General features: G+C 49.0%; 3 protein-coding genes across 4 annotated transcripts in view; 1 reads left to right on the top strand and 2 right to left on the bottom strand.

Moving 5' to 3' along the window:
• Positions 1–17: 17 nt before the first annotated feature.
• LOC306797512 (uncharacterized protein) lies at positions 18–13,474 on the bottom strand (the record flags this gene model as incomplete). Its single annotated transcript, XM_079296877.1, has 11 exons — positions 18–269; positions 408–756; positions 1,309–1,393; positions 1,558–2,903; positions 3,258–3,967; positions 4,346–5,743; positions 5,822–6,171; positions 6,597–6,728; positions 7,224–7,451; positions 9,475–9,561; positions 13,417–13,474. 11 exons carry the CDS (start codon positions 13,472–13,474, stop codon positions 18–20), a joined length of 4,995 nt encoding a protein of 1,664 aa, XP_079153003.1.
• Positions 13,475–17,264: 3,790 nt separating this feature from the next.
• Positions 17,265–22,149, top strand: LOC306797511 (uncharacterized protein; the record flags this gene model as incomplete). The annotated part of the gene is made up of 6 exons (XM_079296876.1): positions 17,265–17,403; positions 17,983–19,211; positions 19,439–19,887; positions 20,254–20,671; positions 20,947–21,167; positions 22,129–22,149. The coding sequence occupies exons 2-6, from the start codon at positions 17,987–17,989 to the stop codon at positions 22,147–22,149; spliced, it is 2,334 nt and encodes a 777-aa protein (XP_079153002.1). The 5' UTR covers positions 17,265–17,403; positions 17,983–17,986.
• fbxo3 (F-box protein 3) overlaps positions 21,490–22,240 on the bottom strand; it is a 5,796-nt gene continuing 5,045 nt past the window's right edge. For both annotated transcript variants that reach the window (XM_079296121.1, XM_079296122.1), the window contains exon 12: positions 21,490–22,240. This exon is cut by the window's right edge. The gene's annotated coding sequence lies outside the window, so the exon portion shown is untranslated.

Genomic DNA, 22,240 nt, shown 5'->3' with positions numbered 1-22,240 from the left:
CGTGAACCAGATCCGGATCAGTAGAAGACCCCGACATCGCCACATTCAACGAAGATTTTCCCAAGAAATCGGTTATCATTCGGTCCCTCGTCGTCCTCCTCTTCTTCCTCGTCTTCCTCCTCGCATTCTCCTTCAAAGATAGCGGTCATGGGGGCGGCGTAGAGGCAGCAGCGAGCGGCAAAACGGCGGCTGGAGGAGCAGGGGGGAGTGAGGGAACGAGGCCGCATGGAGGAAGAGGAGGAGAGGAAAAAGAAGTGGGAGGAGGAAGAGGAAGAGGAAGAGGAGGAGGTGAGGAGGACGTGATTCTGTGTTAGATCCCTCCGCCCCCAACCGAATCCGATCATGGAGAAGTTCTGGGGTAGTTCTGAGGGACGGGACAAGCTGGAGGGTTGGTCTGGAGGTTGGACTGGAGGTTGGTCTGGAGGTTGGACTGGAACTTGGACCGGAGGTTGGACTGGAGGTTGGACTGGAGGCGGTAGAACACTGTGGAGTTCGGCAGTAGTCGCTGGAGAAGCGAGTTTGCAAAGTCGCTCAACGGCCGAGATCCGAGAAGACGAATTCCACCGACTACCCTTCCTCAGCAGGAGGGCCTTAAAGCTCTCACTCCTCACTGAGCTTTGACTTCTAGGAGCTGCAGTTCGAGGCCTCGGGCGAGGCAGGGGAGCGGTGAGGGTGATCGGACGGGAGACAGAAGAAGAGGAAATATGATGACTATCGTCTTCTGAATCCTGTCTTCCGAGCATCTTCCTCTTAGACCTGAGACAAACACAAAAAGACGAGTCACATTCCTGTTCTGGAACAAGAACATGAGACAAAATCTACCGCGTTCAAAATAAAAAGATCTAAGGATGAAGGACGGATTTGTTACGAAGCTTCCAGTTTAAAGCTTAAGGAAGCTAGAAAAAAACACCAGCACCAGAGTCAGGGAACAAGACTCAGCTACATGACAAGGATGCTTTCTATTTGGGCAAGAAAGTCAGTGAACAAGGAGACAGGAAGCTTCCATTTTGGGAACAAGGATGCTTATTATTCGGGGAAGAAAGTTAGGAAGGAGACAGGAAGCTTCCATTTAGGGTACAACACGCTTCATACTTGGGGGAGAAAGGAACGACTTCAGGATATAGATCTAGTTAAACTAGACTCCTTCTACGACACATTCAGGATGGGTCTTTACCTTTGTTACCTGGACATTCACGCTGTGCCTTCCCATAATGCACTGCTCCGCAGAGGGAGGAGTCAAGCAGACATGTGAGAGGAGGCCGATTGGTCGGTACAGTGACGATGTGTTGGTGTGTTTGTGTGACCTACCTGTGGATGACAGTGAACAGATCCTCTGTGGTTCGTGGTCGACCGGACTCGAACATGTGATCTGCTGCAACACTGACCAACAGATCTTCAGAGAAACAAAGACACAAAGTCAGAGATTAGAATTAAAGATTGCCTGTGTTCTTGACTACATACTGTAGCATACATACTACTTCATATCATACATATTACATACTGTAAATATGTTGCCAGGACTGGCTAACTCAGAAAACTCCAGGAAACCCAACTTACCATTGGGAGGTCCTCCGGCCATCTTCCTCCTGTCTGCTCCCTTCTTGCCACGCTCGTCCTCATCTTCCTCCTCTTCCTTGTGGATCAGCAGGTCTCGAAGTGACTTCTCCCCCTGCATGCTGTCGGTGGACAACGTGCTGCTGAGGGAGCACCTGCTCCGACCAATCGGAGCGCAGGAGCTCTCAGAGTCACTGGTGTCTTGTTGGCGTACCATCGTCATCCTTGCTCTCTGACGCGTTCTCTCTTTTACGTCTCGTTCATCTCCGGATGAGGATGAAGACGATGAGGATGATGAGGAGGAGGGGGAGGGCCTCGTTGTCGACATCATCAGCAGTTGCCTGCCTGCCCTCCTCTTCCTCCTCTTCCTTGCTTTGTCTTTTTTCCTGGTGGTTGATGGCATCATCATAATTGGTGCCTTCATCCCTGTCTCCTCCACCGTCTCCTTCTCGTCTTCCTCTTTATCTTCAGCCAGCGACGACCTCATCATGCTCGTGTGAAACGTATTCTCAATGTCCTGATAAGTTCTAGTCTTAATGATCCAGGGGTCTGTGGTCCCAAAGGTGCTACAAGTCTCAGAGGGACCACAGTTCCCATACATGCCCATGGTCCCCAGGGTGCTACTGGTCTCCATGGTGCCCCGAGTTCCTGAGGTTCCACGGTTCTTGGTACTCGTAGTCTCATCCATAGAGTGTGGTGCCCCTTTTATACTCCGGGTCTCTGCGATACCCACGATCCTAGAGGGTACACAGTTCCCATACATGCCCATGGTCCCTAGAGTGCCAGCGGTCTCCATGGTGTCCCAGTTCTCAGTACTCGGGGTGTCATCCATAGAGTGTGGAGCCCCTTTGATACTCTGGGTCTCTGTGATACCCATGTTCCCTGAGGGTCCACAGTTCCCATGCATGCCCATGATCCCTCGGGTGCTACTGGTCTCCATGGTATCCCGGGTTCCTGAGGTACCCCGGTTCTCCAAGGTACCCATGGTGCCATTTAAAGTGATCCCAGTGGTCCCAGAGAGAGGTTTGGTGGGGCGATCTGGCTTCTTGTGCAAAACCAGTGGCTTCTGTCTGTGAGGAAAGCCAACAGGTGAGTGTGCGGTGACGTAATCATGTGGCCTTTCTACAGACGAAGTCGTGCGAGTCACGTGATTTGGTGAGGGTGTGCAGAAGGAATTAGCTGGACACTGTGATTGGCTGTTGAGTCCAGAAGAAGACGCCGTGATTTGTCCACTGCACTTCTGTCCTCGTCTGTCCTCAGGGTACGCCGTGAGAGCCAGAATGCAAAGATCGGGCTTCTTTGGCAGGGTGGGCTTCTCTGGGGAGCGGAGTTTCCTCTGGCTAGCGGTCCTACAGACCCCATTATTCAGTTTTATTCCACTAAATACTGTTGAATCATCAGCTGCATTGTTCCACATTTCAAAATTCTTCTTTTCGTTTGTCTCCACTTCCTCTTTGCTGTCCAAAAGTATCCTCCTATTTTCTGTGCGAGACTCTTGTCTCGTTCCAGTGAGTGTCCAATATGAAGTGTCTGTGTTTCCCTGTTTCCTTGCAGCCTCAGTTAGTTTTGCATCTGCCAACATTGGAGCTGTGACCTGTTGTTGTTGCAAAGAAGGATGTTGGATGATTGTGTTGTTGTCGTTATCGTAAGATATTTTTACCCAGGGACTGTCAGGACTTGCCAGTGTAGCATAAATGTCTGACCCTTTCTTCTCTGGTTCATTGTACCGGATGTCATGAGGAGTTTCGTTATTGGTCAGCTGAGGCACAGAGCTTCTCTGGTTGGCTGTGCTAGCCACAATGCCCTGTGGATCATCGTAGGGTGTCCTCACATCATGTTGTGTTAGGTTGTGGTAATCATGATCTGATCTGAGTGTAGGTTGCTCTTCCTCAGCGACAGCATTACATATTAAAGAAATAGGTTTGTTAGCTTCATTGCTACCTCGACCACAGGCAGCATTTTGTGATCCAGTTCCAGGTAGCTTAACATCAGTGTGAGCCAACACAGCACCATCTGGATGAGCTTCTTTGCTTGGTAGGTCATGGACGGTATTAGCATGGTTAGCATTGGTTAGCATGGTGCTAGTGAGCAGGCCTTCCTGGTTCTTGACGGAGCAAAGCTTGACACCCTGCAAAGCTTGGTTGGTGACCAGGGGTCGGGGTGTCGTGGGCACCTTAACACAGCGGCCTAGGGGGGTGAGGGAGGAGGCAGGGGATGAGGGGGGAGCAGGTAGAAGAAGGAAGGGAGGAGGTGCTGGTGGAGGTAAAAGGTCAATTGGCAATTCGGAAGAGGGAGGAAGAGGAGGAGATGGAGGTGGAGGGAAGTCATTTGATAATGACACCAAAGCATGATGAGAGGTCTGCCTGATGGCATAGGAGTAAGGGGGAGGAGGAGGCCGAGTGGGAGGTGGAAGAAGAGGAGTTAGGAGGGATGAAGGTGAGAGAGGAGGAGGAGGAGGTAGAGGTAGGGATGAGGGTGGGAGAAGAAGAGGAGGTGGAGGAGGTAGAGAGAGGGATGAGGGTGGGAGAGGGGGAGGAGGTGGAGGGAGGAATGAGGGTGGGAGATGGGGAGGAGGTGGAGGAGGTAGAGGGAGGGATGAGGGTGGGAGAGGAGGAGGAGCTGGAGGAGGTAGAGGGAGGGATGAGGGTGGGAGTGGAGGAGGAGGTGCAGGAGGCAGAGGGAGGGATGAGGGTGGGAGAGGAGGAGGTGCAGGAGGCAGGGGAGGGGGTAGAGGGAGGGATGAGGGTGGGAGAAGAGGAGGAGGAAGAGATGAAGATGAAGGAGGAGGCACAGCAGAGAGTTTGTTGAAGGAGGAAGCAGGCAGGCAGCGCTGAGGAAGAGGAGGAGCTGGGGGAGGACACTTGTGAATGGGGGAGTAGAAGACAGGAGGCAAAGGAGAGGAATACTCTGGTAGAGGAGGAGGAGAATGCTTGGCAGAAGAGTCTAAGGAGGTGCAAGAGGAGAGGGAGGAGGTCGAGCAAAATGAGGAGGAATGGGAGAAGAGTGAGGACTTCCTCTCTGGTACCGGAGGCTTTGGCCTCCCTTCGCTCTGAGAAGTTGTCCTGGACATGAAGGAGACGGCGGTGGACAAGGGGAAGGAGGACGAGTGTAAAGAGGAGAAGGGGGAGGTCGGGAGGAGGGAGAAGGCTCCAGGAGAAGAGGGGGAGAGAGAGGAGGACACAGGAGTGCCAGGAGGGGGAGTATTGGACTGGCTGGAGTAGCCACTGGAGGGCGAGGTGAGGCGCTGAAGCTCAGCCACCGAGGAGGAGGCTGGTTGAGGGTTGGGAGTAAACCTCAGCCCCTCCTCATGTGAGCCTGTTGATGCAGGAGTGGGGGCGTGGCCATGTGAGTGGGCGGGGCTTGGCGGTAGCTTCTCAGAAGGAGGATATTCAGCGGTGTCTTCCTGGTTCAAAGGTTCAAAGGTCGTCACCGTTCCACAGTTGAAGCCACTTTGGCGCCGTTTGGTGTTGCTCCGGGGTACCCAGGGGTCATGGAAGGTCTGGTGGGTTGTGGGCTCGAGGCGGGAGTTCGGTTCTGGCCGGGAACCAGAGGAGGAGGAGCGGGGGGGTTTGGTACAACCCAGCCGGCGCCTCAAAGAGTCAGAGCGCAACGGTGGAAGAGGCGGGCGCTTGGACTTGCAGAGGGAGATGCTGCGGGTGATTGAGCGAGAGTAGGAGGAGGAAGTGCTGAACCCCCTTTTCTCCTGGTTAAGCAAAGGAGAGGAGGTGATCTTCTCTGGGGTGGAGCGACCGGAGGAGAGCAGGGGGTCACAGTTCCAACCTTCCCCAGAAATACATCTCATCTCCTGGACGATGGCATTCCAGTCGCCCCTGGTCCGGCCGCTGTGGACACTTGAGCTGGGCGAGAAGGGCTGGTAGCTCCAGGTCTCCTCATCGTAGGAGCTTTGGGAGTCCTGCTGGGTCGAGGTCCGGTCATCCAGAGCCTGGTAGCCAAACCGAGACTCTGAGTATGCGATGGAGGAAGAGGAGAGGTAGTGGGAGGAGGAAGGAGAACTACGATGTTGGGCAGCCTCATTAAGGGGCTTATCGCTTGGGGTACTGGCGAGGCAGGAGGTGACGAGAGAGGAAGGGAAGGAAGAAGAGGAGGAGGAAGGTGACTGGGGGATGACTCTGGCAGTGGGGTCAAAGGGCAGCATGGGCTGGAGGTTGCTAGAGAAACCCTGAAGATCCTGAAAATAAAAGAAATCTTAAGAATCCTTTGTTTTAGTTACAGAGATACTTGTGACCATGAGTTCTCCTTCACTGACCTGACAACAAGAAGAGGAGGCACTGAGTGTCCTGTAGGAGGCCTCAGCGTTCAGAGAGGAGTTGGTCACCAGACTGGGGAGGCTATGGACCTCCGAGGAGGAAGAGGAGGATTCAAAGTCATGACAGGAGTCAACAGGTGGGGCGGATGTGAGGGAGGCCATGAGGCTGGACAGCCCTCGACCTCTAGGAGCTCGGATCCTCCTTGCTGATGATTCCTCCACTCTGAGCTCTCCCATCTCCTCCTCCTCCGTTCTTCCCTTCTGTTGGTGGGCAGAGGAGCAGGAGGAGGACACAGATCGACCCACAGTGGAGAAGTGGCCGGGAAGATCCAGAGAGACCAAAGGCAAGTCTGGAGAGACACAAGTTCAGAACAGAGGAGATAAAGGTAGAGAAATGTTTGTGCTGCTGTCAGGCTGCACAACCAGCTGTGCCCCCATTGGACCACACAACACTAGAAAAAAACGGTGCAATAATTACACTGTGCAATAAATAATACTCTGTCTGTATATATGGAATTTTATTTAATTTAATTTTTAGTGATATTTAGTTATTGTGGATTTTCGTACCTTTTTTCTCAGTTGATATTCTTCACTGTTTATTACTTATTTATAATACTTGCTGCTTTTGTTTCTCTTTACCATGTACCTTGTTGCACTGTCCACGTTGCTGCTGTGATCCTGTAAATGTCCCCACTGCGGGACTAATAAAGGATTATCTTATCTTATCTTATCTTATAAAAGAGGTGATGGGTGGATGATTAAGTGGAGCTCATACCCAGAGTCCGGCTGACATCATCAGGTATCGCAGTAACTGTCTGGCGGCGGCTCAGATTTCGGGGTCGCAGAGACATCGAGTCATTGTTAGAACCCTCTTTTCGAAAACTGGCTTGACGATCAAAACTCTCACCTTAAGAACGAAAACAACAATGAAGATACGGTTCAAGAATTTGTCGTTATCAGCTTAAATGGTTCCAAGTCTGACTTTTGTCTGAGTCAAGGTCCAAGTAGAGTCCAAGTCATTCGGGATTCAACTCCCTCTTGAGACTTGACTTGGGCGGGTCAAGTGGAGTTTGAGTCCCCAATCAAATTTCAAGAATAGGATGAATATCAAGTCTGAGTCGAGTTTAGAGTCTAAGCTCAAGAACGGAACAAGAGTTGAATCTATGGGTCTAGTTTCTGGGTCAAGTACCAAGTCTGAGTCCAGAGTAGAGTCAAAGTCTGAGTTGAAGCTCTATTCCAAGTTGAGACGTTAAATCCCAAGTCAAAGACCAGATCCAAGACAAGTCTTGAGTCGAGTCTTAAATCCAAGTCAAGTCCCAAGTCTCAGTCGAGTTTACGCTCCAGATTCAGGTGCAGAGTTCTGAGTCAAGAGTGAAATCTAGATCTCAGTCCAGTCCCCCACCTGTTATATTGATCGGGACTACATGAGCGGCGACCGTCTCGGCCTGCTGCCTCATCCTCTCCTCCGGTGTTGGAAGCCGGAGCAGCGGCTCCACCTCCAGGTTGACTGTTGGCTCGTGGGCGGAGCCAAAAACATCCCAACAGGAGGTGCGGTGGACAGGGTTGAGGACCAGTGGGGTCAGAGGTCGCGTGTTGTGCAAGATGAACTGCTCATCTTCGTCTGAGAAAGCTGAGGACTGAGTACACAAAACACGTTTGTTAAGTAAGAGTTCAACTCAAGTGTAAATCTGGTATGAGTTTAACTCTAGCTCAGTCTAGTCTACTATAGTTCTATCCATGTCTACCTAAACCCTAGTTTAGTTTAGTCTACTTTAGTCTAGTTCTATCCATGTCTACCTAAACCCTAGTTTAGCTTAGTCTACTTTAGTCTCGTTCTATCCATGTCTACCTAAACTCTAGTCCATTCTAATCTAGTCTACCCTATTCTATTCTAGTCTTGTCTACTTTAGTCTAGTCTCGTCTACTTTAGTCTAGTTTAGTCTACTGTAGTGTAGTCTAGTCCATTCTAGTCCAGTCTACTTTAGTCTCGTCCATTCTAGTCCAGTCTACTTTAGCCTAGTCTAGTCTACTTTAGCCTAGTCTAGTCTACTTTAGTCTAGACTAGTCTACTTTAGTCTAGTTTAGTCTACTGTAGTGTAGTCTAGTCCATTCTAGTCTTGTCTATTTTAGTCTAGTCCATTCTAGTCCAGTCTACTTTCGTCTAGTCTACTTTAGTCTAGGCCATTCTAGTCCAGTCCATTCTAGTCCAGTCTACTTCACTCTAGTCCATTCTCGTCCAGTCTACTTTAGTTTAGTCTACTTTAGTCTAGTCTACTTTACTCTAGTCTAGTCTACTGTAGTCTAGTTTAGTCTACTGTAGTGTAGTCCATTCTCGTCCAGTCTACTGTAGTCTAGTCTAGTCTACTTTAGTCTCGTTCTATCCGTAATTACCTTTCTCCTCCAAACTGAAAACTTGAAACAAACTGAGAAGCAGGACTGAGAGAGAAAGTTCAGGATTCTGAACCTCTGAGAGGATGAAACCAGAAGGAGAATAAAACAGGAAGTGTAAATGATTTAAGACACAGAATAATGGAACAATAATTATAATAATAATAATACATTATTCTGCTTTGAGTGCTTTTAATGAATAGCAATACTTTATACAATAACAGTATTGTGGTAAAATAAAGGATCTGAATACGCTCTCTCTACTACTAAAATGATGAAGTACTTTATGTCAGATGTATTCGTCTGTTCAGCCTCATTAATATTCATGATTCTGTGTGTGTGTGTGTGTGTGTGTGCGTGTGTGCGTGTGTGTGTGTGCGTGAGAGAGTGTGTGAGTGTCTGTGTGTGTCTGTGTGTGTGAGAGTGTGTGTGTGTGTTTGAGAGTGTGTGTAAGGGTGTGTGTCAGAGTGTGTGTGTGTCTCTCACCATCCTCCTGCTTTTGTCCTTCCACCCTCTGCGGGCCGTGCTGCCCTCTAATTGGCCGAGGCCAGAGGAGGACGGGTAGGGGGCGGGGCTCTGAGGGCTGTAGCCATGCTGAGTCAGCCCGTTACATGCTACACTCTCTCTCACACACACACACACACACACACACACACACACACACACACACACACGTACAGAAGACGTTGAAGATGTTCATACAGTTTATATTCAATCAGGAAACAAGAGGTTATAAATCAATCAATGATCCAGTCGTTTTAGTTTTTATATATATAAAAAAAATAATAAATATGTTTTTTCTTAGTTAATCTGCAGTAAATCAATAGATCAGCAGACAAGCTGTGAGCTCATGATGCTGATTGATCTTAAATCAATGAATCAATTAAGTTTATATTCAGCAATATCTCTGGAAGAGATCCTTTGTCTGGAGCACTGCAGAGTGTGTGTGAGTGTGTGTGTGTGTGTGTGTGTGCGCTGCAGCACTCTGCTCACAGTGTTCAGCAGTAGAATTAATCAATTAGACAAGAGTTAACAAAATAAGAGCCTTTAAATGTCTGTTTCTTCAGTATTTAATGTGTCGAATGTGATTAAAATAACTGATTCAATCTGATAACCCAGTTTAGTGCTTTTGTTGGGGACTACTTTCAGCGGCCGATGAATCCACACGCTCTGAGTATTTCTACGATAATAAATACATATAATAAACTACAGTGTGTGTGTGTGTGTGTGATCACCTGAGATGCTGCTCTCTGTTGACCTCTGACCTCGCAGGTCATTAGCAGGTATGAAGAGCAGACCCTGCTGGGGCTTCTGGGTAGTGTAGTGAACGGACCACCTGCTGTCTCCATCACCTGAGAGAGAGAGAGACAGAGAGAAAGAGACAGACTGTGATGATGAGTCCTCCAGGTGACACGGACACAATGCCAGAGGGCTTTTATTTTGAAGGAGCAGCATGATTGATTAGCTGTGGTCAAACGAGTCATCGAACAGGAAACAAAACATCAAACACGACACGAGTCATCAAACACGACACGAGTCATCAAACACGACACGAGTCATCAAACACGACACATCAAACACGACACATCAAACACAACACAAGTCATCAAACACGAGACAAGTCATCAAACACGACACGAGTCATCAAACACGACACGAGTCATCAAACACAAGACATCAAACACAACACAAGTCATCAAACACTACGAGACAAACACGACACGAGACATCAAACACGAGACATCAAACACGACATGAGTCATCAAACACAATACATCAAACACAACAAGAGTCATCAAACACGACACGAGTCATCAAACACGAGACATCAAACACAACACGAGTCATCAAACACGACACGAGTCATCAAACACGACACGAGTCATCCAACACGACACGAGTCATCCAACACGACACGAGTCATCAAACACGACACGAGTCATCAAACACGAGACATCAAACACGACATGAGTCATCAAACACAAGACATCAAACACAACAAGAGTCATCAAACACGACACGAGTCATCAAACACGAGACATCAAACACAACACGAGTCATCAAACACGACACGAGTCATCCAACACGACACGAGTCATCAAACACGACACGAGTCATCCAACACGACACAAGTCATCAAACACGACACGAGTCATCAAACATGACACGAGTCATCAAACACGACACGAGTCATCAAACATGACACGAGTCATCAAACACGAGACACGAGTCATCAAACACGAGACACAAGTCATCAAACACAACACGAGTCATCAAACACGACACGAGTCATCAAACACGACACGAGTCATCAAACACGAGACATCAAACACGACACGAGTCATCAAACACGACACGAGTCATCCAACACGACACGAGTCATCAAACACGACACGAGTCATCCAACACGACACGAGTCATCCAACACGACACGAGTCATCAAACACGACACGAGTCATCAAACACGAGACATCAAACACGACATGAGTCATCAAACACAAGACATCAAACACAACAAGAGTCATCAAACACGACACGAGTCATCAAACACGAGACATCAAACACAACACGAGTCATCAAACACGACACGAGTCATCCAACACGACACGAGTCATCCAACACGACACGAGTCATCAAACACGACACGAGTCATCAAACATGACACGAGTCATCAAACACGACACGAGTCATCAAACATGACATGAGTCATCAAACACGAGACACGAGTCATCAAACACGAGACACAAGTCATCAAACACAACACGAGTCATCAAACACGACACGAGTCATCAAACACGACACGAGACATCAAACACGAGACATCAAACACGAGACATCAAACACGACACAAGTCATCAAACATGACACAAGTCATCAAACACAAGTCATCAAACACGACACAAGTCATCAAACACGAGTCATCAAACATGACACGAGTCATCAAACACAAGACATCAAACACAACACGAGTCATCAAACATGACACGAGTCATCAAACACGAGACATCAAACACAACATGAGTCACCAAACACGAGACATCAAACACGACACGAGACATCAAACACGACACGAGACATCAAACACAACACGAGTAATCAAACACGACACGAGTCATCAAACACGAGACATCAAACACAACACGAGTCATCAAACACGAGTCATCAAACACAACACGAGTCATCAAACACAACACGAGTCATCAAACAACACGAGTCAAACATGAGACATCAAACACGACACAAGTCATCAAACACGAGACATCAAACACGACATGAGTCATAAAACACGAGACATCAAACACAACGTGAGTCATAAAACATGAGACATCAAACAACATGAGTCATCAAACACGACACGCGTCATCAAACACGAGACATCAAACACGACATGAGTCATCAAACACAAGACATCAAACACAACAAGAGTCATCAAACACGACACGAGTCATCAAACGAGACATCAAACACAACACGAGTCATCAAACACGACACGAGTCATCCAACACGACACGAGTCATCAAACACGACACGAGTCATCAAACATGACACGAGTCATCCAACACGACACGAGTCATCCAACACGACACGAGTCTTCAAACACGACACGAGTCATCAAACATGACACGAGTCATCAAACATGACACGAGTCATCAAACACGACACGAGTCATCAAACATGACACGAGTCATCAAACACGACACGAGTCATCAAACACGAGACACGAGTCATCAAACACGAGACACAAGTCATCAAACACAACACGAGTCATCAAACACGACACGAGTCATCAAACACGACACAAGACATCAAACACGAGACATCAAACACGAGACATCAAACACGACACGAGTCATCAAACATGACACAAGTCATCAAACACAAGTCATCAAACACGACACAAGTCATCAAACACGACACAAGTCATCAAACACAAGACATCAAACATGACACGAGTCATCAAACACGAGTCATCAAACATGACACGAGTCATCAAACACAAGACATCAAACACAACACGAGTCATCAAACATGACACGAGTCATCAAACACGAGACATCAAACACAACATGAGTCACCAAACACGACACAAGTCATCAAACACGAGACATCAAACACGACACGAGACATCAAACACGACACGAGACATCAAACACAACACGAGTAATCAAACACGACATGAGTCATCAAACACGAGACATCAAACACAACACGAGTCATCAAACACGAGTCATCAAACACAACACGAGTCATCAAACACAACACGAGTCATCAAACAACACGAGTCAAACATGAGACATCAAACACGACACAAGTCATCAAACACGAGACATCAAACACGACATGAGTCATAAAACACGAGACATCAAACACAACGTGAGTCATAAAACATGAGACATCAAACAACATGAGTCATCAAACACGACACGAGTCATCAAACACGAGACATCAAACACGACATGAGTCATAAAACATGAGACATCAAACACGACACGAGTCATCAAACACGACACGAGTCATCAAACACGAAACACCAAAAACAACACGAGTCATCAAACACGACACAAGTCATCAAACACAACGTGAGACATCAAACGCAACACAAGTCATCAAACACGACACAAGTCATCAAAGCCTCCTTAAGTCTTTGAGGTGGTTCTACAGGTCCTTGATAAGGTTACTTGAGGAGACTCAGATGGTCCTTGATGAGCTCAACAGGGTACTTAAGGGATTCATGATTCCTTGAGAAGTACCAGAGGTCTGTACGGAGGCTCAAATTGTCCTGGACGTTTCCAAGGACCCAGGACTTATGGGTTCCTCTGGTCCTTGGAAAGTTGTTTGGATGTTTGAGGAGATCGCTGGACTTTTTGAACAGGTTCTAAGGCTGAGACTACAAGAGGTCCTTGAGGAGACTCAAACAGTCCTTGAAGGGTGTCCAGGGGTCCTTGAAAAGATACCAGAGGTTCCGGGGAAGGTGCTTCTGGTCCTTGAGGAGACTCATATGGTCCTTGAGGAGTACCAGAGGTCTTGAAAGAGGCTCAATGGGTCCTGGAGTCCGTTACCTACGTTGTTGCTGTGGGTACCTGCTGTTGAACACACCTTGAGGTGGTGAAGACACCTGACGGCCAATCAGAGAGCTGCATCTCCACAGAACCGTCTCTCCCAGTACAACACCACTTAACCAGTTCATCATGCGGAGAAACACTCACCTCTGGTCCTGTTGAGGTATTTGAAGACGGATTTGATCGCTGCTCCGATCAGAACCATGACGACGCCACACACACACACACACACACAGACACACACACACACAGACACACACACACACTCCTGAGGCTGCAGCAGACAGACAGGCAGCAGCAGCAATAATGCAGCTTGACTCGCTGCAACGCCGCTCTCCTCCCACTCCTCTCTCTAGTCTCTCTAGCTCACATACACACACACGCACACACACACGCACGCACGCACGCACGCACGCACGCACGCACGCACGCACACATACACTCTGGCAGGAAGCCAGCACACGTGTGTGTCCTTCATGTGTGTCACCAGGTGATGAAGGTTACCAGCAAATACTGCATTAACACACACACAATGCTGTATAGATGAAGGAAGAGTGAGTGTGTGTGTGTGTGTGGAGGCTCGGTTTTATTCTCTGAGTTCTCATATTTCTGTCTTTATGAGGACCGAACAGAGAGGACATGTCATCAAAGTGAAGACATTTTAAGACCAGGACGACTGAGAGCTGAGAATGAAGAAGGCCCTGGAGTCCTTGAGGATCTCGCTGGGTCATTAAAAGTGACATAGAGGTCCTTGAAGAGGGACTGAATTGGTCGCATGGATCCTTGAGATTTTAAAGAGCACCCTTATGTTTTTGAGTTGGTTCTTTAGGTCCTTGATAAGATGCCAGAGGTCCTTGAGGAGGTTTAAATGGTACTTGAGTCAGTTACCTGTGATACCTACAGTTTAACACACCTTGGTGGTGGTGAGGACGCCTGACAGCCAATCAGAGAGCTGCATCTTCACGAACTGGGACGGTTCCAGTCTGAAGTGGGCCAACTATGTGGGCTAGTGGAGCAGCTCATTACTTCTGTCTGTCTGTCCGTCACTGCTTTAATTAGTTGAATTAATTGGACAGGAAGTAGGCCACGCTGTCACTCTGTTTATATATAGAACATAGGCTCAACACGCTGTCCAATCAGAGGACGGGAGGGGCGGGGCTTCACCTTCATGACACCTGATCAAACACAACCAGGCAGACCAAGCTAAAGCTAACATGTGAGGCAAACAGGTGAAGCTAAAATGTGAGGCTAACAGGTGAAGCTAATGTGTGAGGCTAACAGGTGAAGCTAATGTGTGAGGCTAACATGTGAAGCTAATGGGTGAGGCTAACATGTGAAGCTAACAGGTAGCAGCTGTTGCATGTTAAAGCCTGGTCATCTGCTACAGGAATTAGCCATTAGCGTAGCATATGTAGCTGCAGTTAATCCCTCACACACACACACACAGATTATACACAGAGGAGTTAATTTAAGGAACGTGGGGTTGTTTTGGTTTGTGTTTCAGTGAGTGTGTTTCTGCATGTTATCAGAGAATAATGTCTGACTGTGATGAATTATTGATCAGACAGGAAGACACGGAGAACCATTCAGGACCAAACCAGACGAGCTGGGACCCTTGAGGACCAAACCAGACGAGCTGGGACCCTTCCGGACCAAACCGCATTCAGGTCCAATGAGACTAAACAGCGGTATAAGTACTTGTTGTATAAGTAGTTCTCGAAGCAGTAGTACTACATGAGGACAGTACTACTACCTAGGACTCCTAGCAGTACCTCCATGTAGAAGGGGTGTGGTCGGTGTGGCCTCCAGTCTGGAGCTCCTCCCTGGTTGGGACCCGAAGCAGAAGAAGCCGGTCCGGCGCCTCCTGCTGGGTTGGTAGCGGTACTGCGGCGGCACCTCTGGTTCCCTGAAGTGGGGCGGGGCCCCGAGAGGAGGGGGGGCTGGCAGGGTGTAGCCGGGGCGGGGCTCCGGGGTGGGGGGGCAGGAACCCGTCCGGCCCCGCTGGGTCAGGACCGGGTAGGTGGACCACGGTTTCCCATGATCCTCTGGGTCGAGAGAAGGGTGGACGCCGGGTCGCGGTGGGAGGTGCTGGCGGCGGTACCAAGGGCTGTTGCCTGGATACTGGAGGTGAAGTGGGAGGGGCTTCCAGTCACCTGTGGGCATCGCAGGCCTGCCGCCTGCATTCATTCCCAAGACAGCGTCGTGGTGCTGGTGGATTTTGGCGCTGAGGAGGCGGCGCCGCAGGCTGCCCTGCGTCTTTGGCTGCAGGGTGGCCATTTTGCGCGGAAGCAGCTCGTCTTGCTCGTCGTCGGGGCCGCCGGTCCAACAGCGTGACCCCACGTTAGGCCCTGCCCCCTCACCGCCCAGACACTCCACGTACGAAATCATCTCTGACAGCTCATTGGCTGTTTGATGTCCGGCCACTCCGCCTCTCAGGACAGATCACCTGGCGACAATCTTTTCACAATAAAAGCCCCAGAGAACTTCAAACCCTTTATAATAAAAGTCCCAGAGAACTTTGAATCCTTCATAATAAAAGCCCGTTTTTATGTGGTGTGTTGCCCAAATTTCTAGTCAGCTTCACAATAAAACTCCAAACATTCAGTACAAAACAAATCCCCCAAATGTTTGAATCCGTAACAAGTAAGTCCTTCATCAAATTCACAATCGTACACAGCTTCAAAATAAAGGTGATTTTTCACAATGAAACCACATGCACAAAAAAATAAATCCTCAGCTCAGGAGTCCTTGTACCAAACTTGTAAACAAACTTGTACCATCCGTTTTTAAAAGCATAAAGAAAATAGGTAAAACAAATAAAGCCCAAGTATTTGAAGCCTTCACAATAAAAGGCACGGATATTGTTTCAATCTTGTATAATATTGTTCACAATAAAGGAGTCTTCGGATCTGGTGTCAAAGTCTCCATAACGGCTTCAAAACGTCCAAAAAGTTTTTTTTCAGTCAGCAAATTACGTGTCATAAACTTTCACAATAAAATCCTCTAGAACCAAAATGATTGTGGTTCTGGACCTCGAAGAGTCCGATGTTTCCTCTGAAGTGTTGTCGTTGTGCTGCAGCGTCTCTAATCTGCTCTCAGGGATTATCCAGGGCCGCAGATGGTCAGTGAGATGTGAGACAGGTATTTACCTCGCGTCACTTTATTCTGTTAACAGACTCACGGAATCAAACCTTCGATCCTCTGAAACACAGAAACGTCCAACGATCCTCCGTCAACGTGGATCAATCCGCCGCAGAAAGTAGTCCTCACAAAGACTCTATTTCCTGTTTGTTAGAGTGAGTTATGCTCCTGTTTACATGATGAAGACCATGTAAAAGCTCTGGAATAAGAGGCTGTATCAAACCAGATAAAAGTAAAGTTTAGTGTCATCATGTACTAGTCCTATGAGTTTATGTGTATATCTGATGTTTCTGGATGAATATTATATATAATATATGTACCTCTGAGATGTAGTGGAGGAGAAGTAGAAAGTACAAGTACCACAAATGTGTACTGTGTTTAGTTACAGTACTAAAAGGCATTTTAATGTTTATCATCACACACCTGGCTGAAAGATGACGTCATACTGAGGTGGGTGGTGGGAGATGTAGTCCTCTTCTTCTTCAGCAGGTACCTGCTTCTCCAGACCAAAAATAGCTTCATTAATCACCTTAATCTGCCCTGGAGAGACAGACACACAGACACACACACACACACACACACACACAATATAAACAGAATATAGCTTTAAAATATCTAAAGCATGAATATATTTGAGTCAAATCACAACAAACCGAATGAAAACTTCTGGAGCATACAAGTTAAATGTATACATTCATTTTTATAATAGTTTGTTTGATCGTTATAGCATCTATAAAAAAACAAAAACGCCAAAGAATTTAAAGCATGACTGAGGTCTCGCGATACTTCCTGGATATGCTGCGATTGGGCAATCGTCGCTGTTGAAGCGATCTGATTGGCTGCAAACGTGCCGAAGCGACGCGATGGTTCCGGTAACATATACCGATTATAAACCAGTAGAAACGGTTCTTTAGAGTGATTTTTCTGGCCGGTTCCGGTTCTGGAGCTTTAATATACACACACACACACGCACACACCCAGCGGGAGCAGCAGGTGGGTGGAAGAGAGGATTAAATGTGTGCTTTTAAGCGTGTTAGCCTAGAGTTAGCCTGCTAGCTTCTTTATTCCCGCAGCTTCACGTGAAGCAGTTATTCACCGTTATTACACCGTAATAACACAAATTTACCGTCTTTTCGTTACAGTCACAGTCCCGGTAATAACCCGGAATACTGCGTCACACTGTGACATCACTGAATATATAACTATCAGTTCATAATGAGACGTTTTGTTATCTCTATTCCGTTGTCTTTGATGAAATACCGTAAAATATGAACGGAGTCTGGTGAGTCGCGCGGTGATGGAGTATTTTCATTATTAGATCATGTTTTTAATTTTTTATTTGAATAATTAGATTATTAATGCCAAAATCTAATCAAATAATTAAAGGTGTATTTTGAGAATATACTTTATTAAATAAAGTCACTAAAATGAGCTCTCGCTGAATATGTTTTCAACATGTATATTATATCTGTATAGTTTACTAGTAGCAGAGTATTTCCACACGAGTACTACTGAGGGGAAGGAGCCTCCAGAGGAAGCGTCGTCTCATTTCACTCACGTCTCTTCTTTTAGGAACATGGCGACCAGACGCAGATACGACCTCCAGTTCAAAGAGCGCGTGTTGGAGTACGAGCAGCAGAACTCTGCAGAGGAGACGGCGAGACACTTTAACATCGACATGAAGAGGATCCGCTACTGGAGGAGGCAGAAGGAGGAGCTGCTGCTGGTGAGCGAGGAGCTGGAGGAGAAGCTGTGGGAGTGGATTCACTCGATGAAACGCCAACGCACAGCGGTGACTCGAACCACCATCACGAGGAGAGCGCTGGAGATCTACCCGTCGGTGAGCGACGGGGGGAAGGCCTTCGTGAGCACCGGATGGCTGCAGAACTTCCTGCAGAGGAACCAGCTCTCCATTCGCCGCCGCTCCGCCGAGCCGCCGGCGGACCCCGAGGTCCTCACGGAGAAGCTGGTCGGGTTCATCGATCACGTGGGGCGGACGGTGAGCGCCAAGAAGATCTCAGAGGGCGACATCTTCGCGATGGACGAGACGGCGGTTTGTTTAGGTTTAAAGAGACAGAGCCGGATCACCGTGGTCCTCGCCGCCACCGCCAACGGCACCAAGCTGAAGCCCTTCATCGTCTTCAGAGGGACGGACGACGAGGAGGAAACGAGCGGCGGCGCGGTGGTCAAGTCGTCCGTGAACGGCTGGATGAGCGACGCTCTCACCAAAGACTGGCTGCGGGCCGTGGTGGGGAAGTCCGACGGCGCCCCGCGGCTCCTGGTGTGGGACTCGTACCGCTGCCACGTCGGCGCCGCCACCAAGGCCGAGCTGAACGCCGGCTACGACGTCACGACGGCGGCGATCCCGAGAGGCTGCACCCGATTCGTCCAGGCCGCCGACGTGATGTGGAAAGAACCCTTCAGGCAGGACGTGCAGGACGCATACCAGCGCTGGATGGACCAGGACGCCGAGGAGAAACTCAGACCCCCCCCATGCCGCCTGCTGGTGGACTGGGTGGTCTCAGCGTGGGACAAACTGGACGCGGACCTGATCAGGAAGTCCTTCAAAGTGTGCGGACTCTCTGTGAAGAGAGACGGCAGTGAGGACCATCTGGTCCTCTGCTTCGGGGACGGACAGCCCTGCTCCGCCGGACGGGACCGGCTCACTCAGGTCCGACAGCAGAACCAGGAGGACCGGGAGGACCAGGAGGAGGACCAGGAGGACCAGGAGGAGGACGAAGAGGAGCTGTTTAACAATGAACTAGTGGTGCTTGATGATGAGGAGGCAGTCCAAGAGAAGGGTGAGGATGATGAAGATTCTGTGATGATTGAGACTCTTTTAAACATCATTCATTCATTCATCCAATCACAGCCTTTGAGACCAAATGTTTCACAATAAAAGCCTCAGGAGATTCTCACCAAACTCCAAAAATTAAATATCAGATTTTAATGTTTTCAGAACCACAGAAGAAGAAAAAGCAGCAGTTGTCTGAACTCTTTGTTAATTTGAATGTAACTTTATTTGCAGACGCGGTGACACCGGTCATGTCCGCCCCCCACCCTCCGGCCCACCTGCAGTGTCCCCTCTGTGGTCACTTCTCTAAGAGCCACGCCCACCAGCTGACTCACCTGGCGGCGTCTCACCCGACCCGTCTGGACAGAGCGGCGGTCGGTCGACTCGGAAACATCCTGATGTACCAAAACACGGCGAAGCTCTTCCACTGCGTCGAGTGTTTCTACACCAGCAGAGACTTCACCAAGATATACAAACACCTCATCTCCAGACACTGTGAGGACCACCGGGGGGGGGAGGAGAGGAGGAGCAGTGAAGAGGAGGCGAAAGATGCTGAGAAGAGGAAGAGCGGGGGGGAGGAGAGGAAGAGCGGGGGGGAGGAGAGGAGGACCGGGGGGGAGGAGGCGAAAGATGCTGAGAAGAGGAAGAGCGGGGGGGAGGAGAGGAGGAGCAGTGAAGAGGAGGCGAAAGATGCTGAGAAGAGGAAGAGCGGGGGGGAGGAGAGGAGGAGCGGGGGGGAGGAGAGGAGGAGCGGGGGGGAGGAGAGGAGGAGCAGTGAGGAGGAGGCGAAAGATGCTGAGAAGAGGAAGAGCGGGGGGGAGGAGAGGAGGAGCGGGGGGGAGGAGAGGAGGAGCGGGGGGGAGGAGAGGAGGAGCAGTGAGGAGGAGGCGAAAGATGCTGAGAAGAGGAAGAGCGGGGGGGAGGAGAGGAAGAGCGGGGGGGAGGAGAGGAAGAGCGGGGGGGAGGAGAGGAAGAGCGGGGGGGAGGAGAGGAAGAGCGGGGGGGAGGAGAGGAAGAGCGGGGGGGAGGAGGAGAAAGATGCTGTGAAGAGGAAGAGCGGGGGGGAGGGAGAGAAAGATGCTGTGAAGAGGAAGAGCGGGGGGGAGGAGAGGAAGAGCGGTGAGGAAGAGGGTCCTGATGAAGACGTCTCCTCCCAGAAGGAGGAAGGAGACGAGAGCGTCCTGATGTTCGACGGCGCCGGTTATCACTGTCTGATCTGCGGCTGGAAGACCAAGCTGAAAGCTCTGGGAGTGAACCACGTGGTGAGGAAGCACGACATCCCCAGAGCCTACGCCTCCCAGGCCATCCGACGGGACGCCAACGCCCCCGGACCGGCGCAGGAGGAGGGGGGGGCGGGGCTTAGCGGGGAGCAGCTGAAGGAGGAGATGGAGGCGACGGCCGAAGTGGTTCGCTTCATCTATAACCGCTTCGTGTGTCTCATCTGTGGCTGGAAGACCAAACTCAAAGGTAGCGCCGCCTCACTTCCTGTTGGTGTCCGAGTCCGTTCACTATGTCGTCTTTAAGCTTCCTGTCCTTGGACACATTAATGGTGACGATAACACGTCGAGCCTCCTGTTATTTAGGAAAGCTTTTATTTTGAAGGGAAACTGTTGGAGGGGGCTTTGTTGTCGATCGTTCTAGAGGTGCAGGACTTTTACGTTGTAGAGGAAAAACGAGGCCGCTCTGACTTCAGAGGCATAACGCTGCACGACATTACCCACAATGCTCTCCCTGTGTTACAGGTTTCGCTATCAGCCACGTGGTGCGCTGCCACGACGTGGAGAGACCCTACGGATGCCTCGGCTGCTCTCGAAGCTTCTTCCTGCCGAGTCAGCTGCAGCAACACGTCAGAGCCGCTCACCGACCCGGCCGGTACGCGTGTCCGTTCTGCTGCTTCAGGTCTCACTTCATCGGGGGGTTCAGGAGGCACTGCAGCCGCTGCAACGCCAGGGAGGAGGGGGAGGTGGGGGGGGGGGGCAGGAGGAGTGGAGGAAGAGGAGCAGGAGGAGGAAGAGGAGAGGAAGGAGAGGAGAGGAGGGAGGAAGAGGAGAACAGAGAGGGTGATCATGGAGGTAGAGGACGATGATGACTGAATAAAAGACTTTGTTACTAATGTGGTCATTTAAAAGGCTTTTATTGTGAAGGGATAAGGGATTTAAAATGTACTGTTGGAGGGGGCTTTTATTGTGAAGGGGAAAAGGCTTCCTAAAGGGCAGTGGTGGGAGGTTTAAAAACTCACTCGTGCAGTGAAGACGACCTCACGTGACAGTAAACCGAGTCTGCAGTGATGAATGAATATTTGTTATTTATTTAGCCCAAAACATACAAAACAAACCGACCAATCACACGAGAGCGTGATGGACAGAAGACAAAAAAAGAAAAACAATTTGAAGCACAGCAAAGGAAACACTTCTCTCTTTTTCAAAATAAAAGCCCGGCTTCTAATCGATCGTCACACTCGATATAATAAAGAGGACAGAAGACAAACCACCATTACACTGGTTTCCACTGCAGGAACTCTACACCAGCCACCCTTTAGTTTCAAAATAAAAGTCTGTAGGATTCATCATCCTTTGGACGATCAGCTGGATCCGTCCAGATGTTTACTTTGTTCTTCTGGAAAACCAGAATATTTACACGGGATTCATAGAAACAAACTAAACCAACAAATAATCTGTTTTAACAACTGATTAATTTCTTCTGTTTTAAATCATATTGAACTGAATTTCTTTGGGTCAAAACGAGACATTCAAAGACTTTAATTAATGTAGGAAATCACAGATTAATTGAGGATTCAGTATTTTCTGCAGTGGAAAAAAGAGCTTTTAGAGAAAAGTTCTGACGCAAATCTTTTACTCTGAAATATCTAAATATTTTTACAGAAACAAGTCGTCACAACTCGACTTTTCTCGTCTTTGAAACAGGAAGTCGTCACACGACGGTGACGTCATCGTCCTCGTGAGAAAAATGTTGTTTTTTTTAGAAAACTGCTCGTTCACAGCTGGAAGTCGACGCGACTCCGTCCCACAAACGGCT

This window comes from Melanostigma gelatinosum (genome assembly GCF_949748355.1).
Source record: "Melanostigma gelatinosum genome assembly, chromosome: 24".
NCBI classification, from domain to species: Eukaryota; Metazoa; Chordata; class Actinopteri; order Perciformes; family Zoarcidae; genus Melanostigma; species Melanostigma gelatinosum.
Note: the sequence above shows the minus strand (reverse complement) of the source record. Positions and strands in the feature narration are given on the sequence as shown.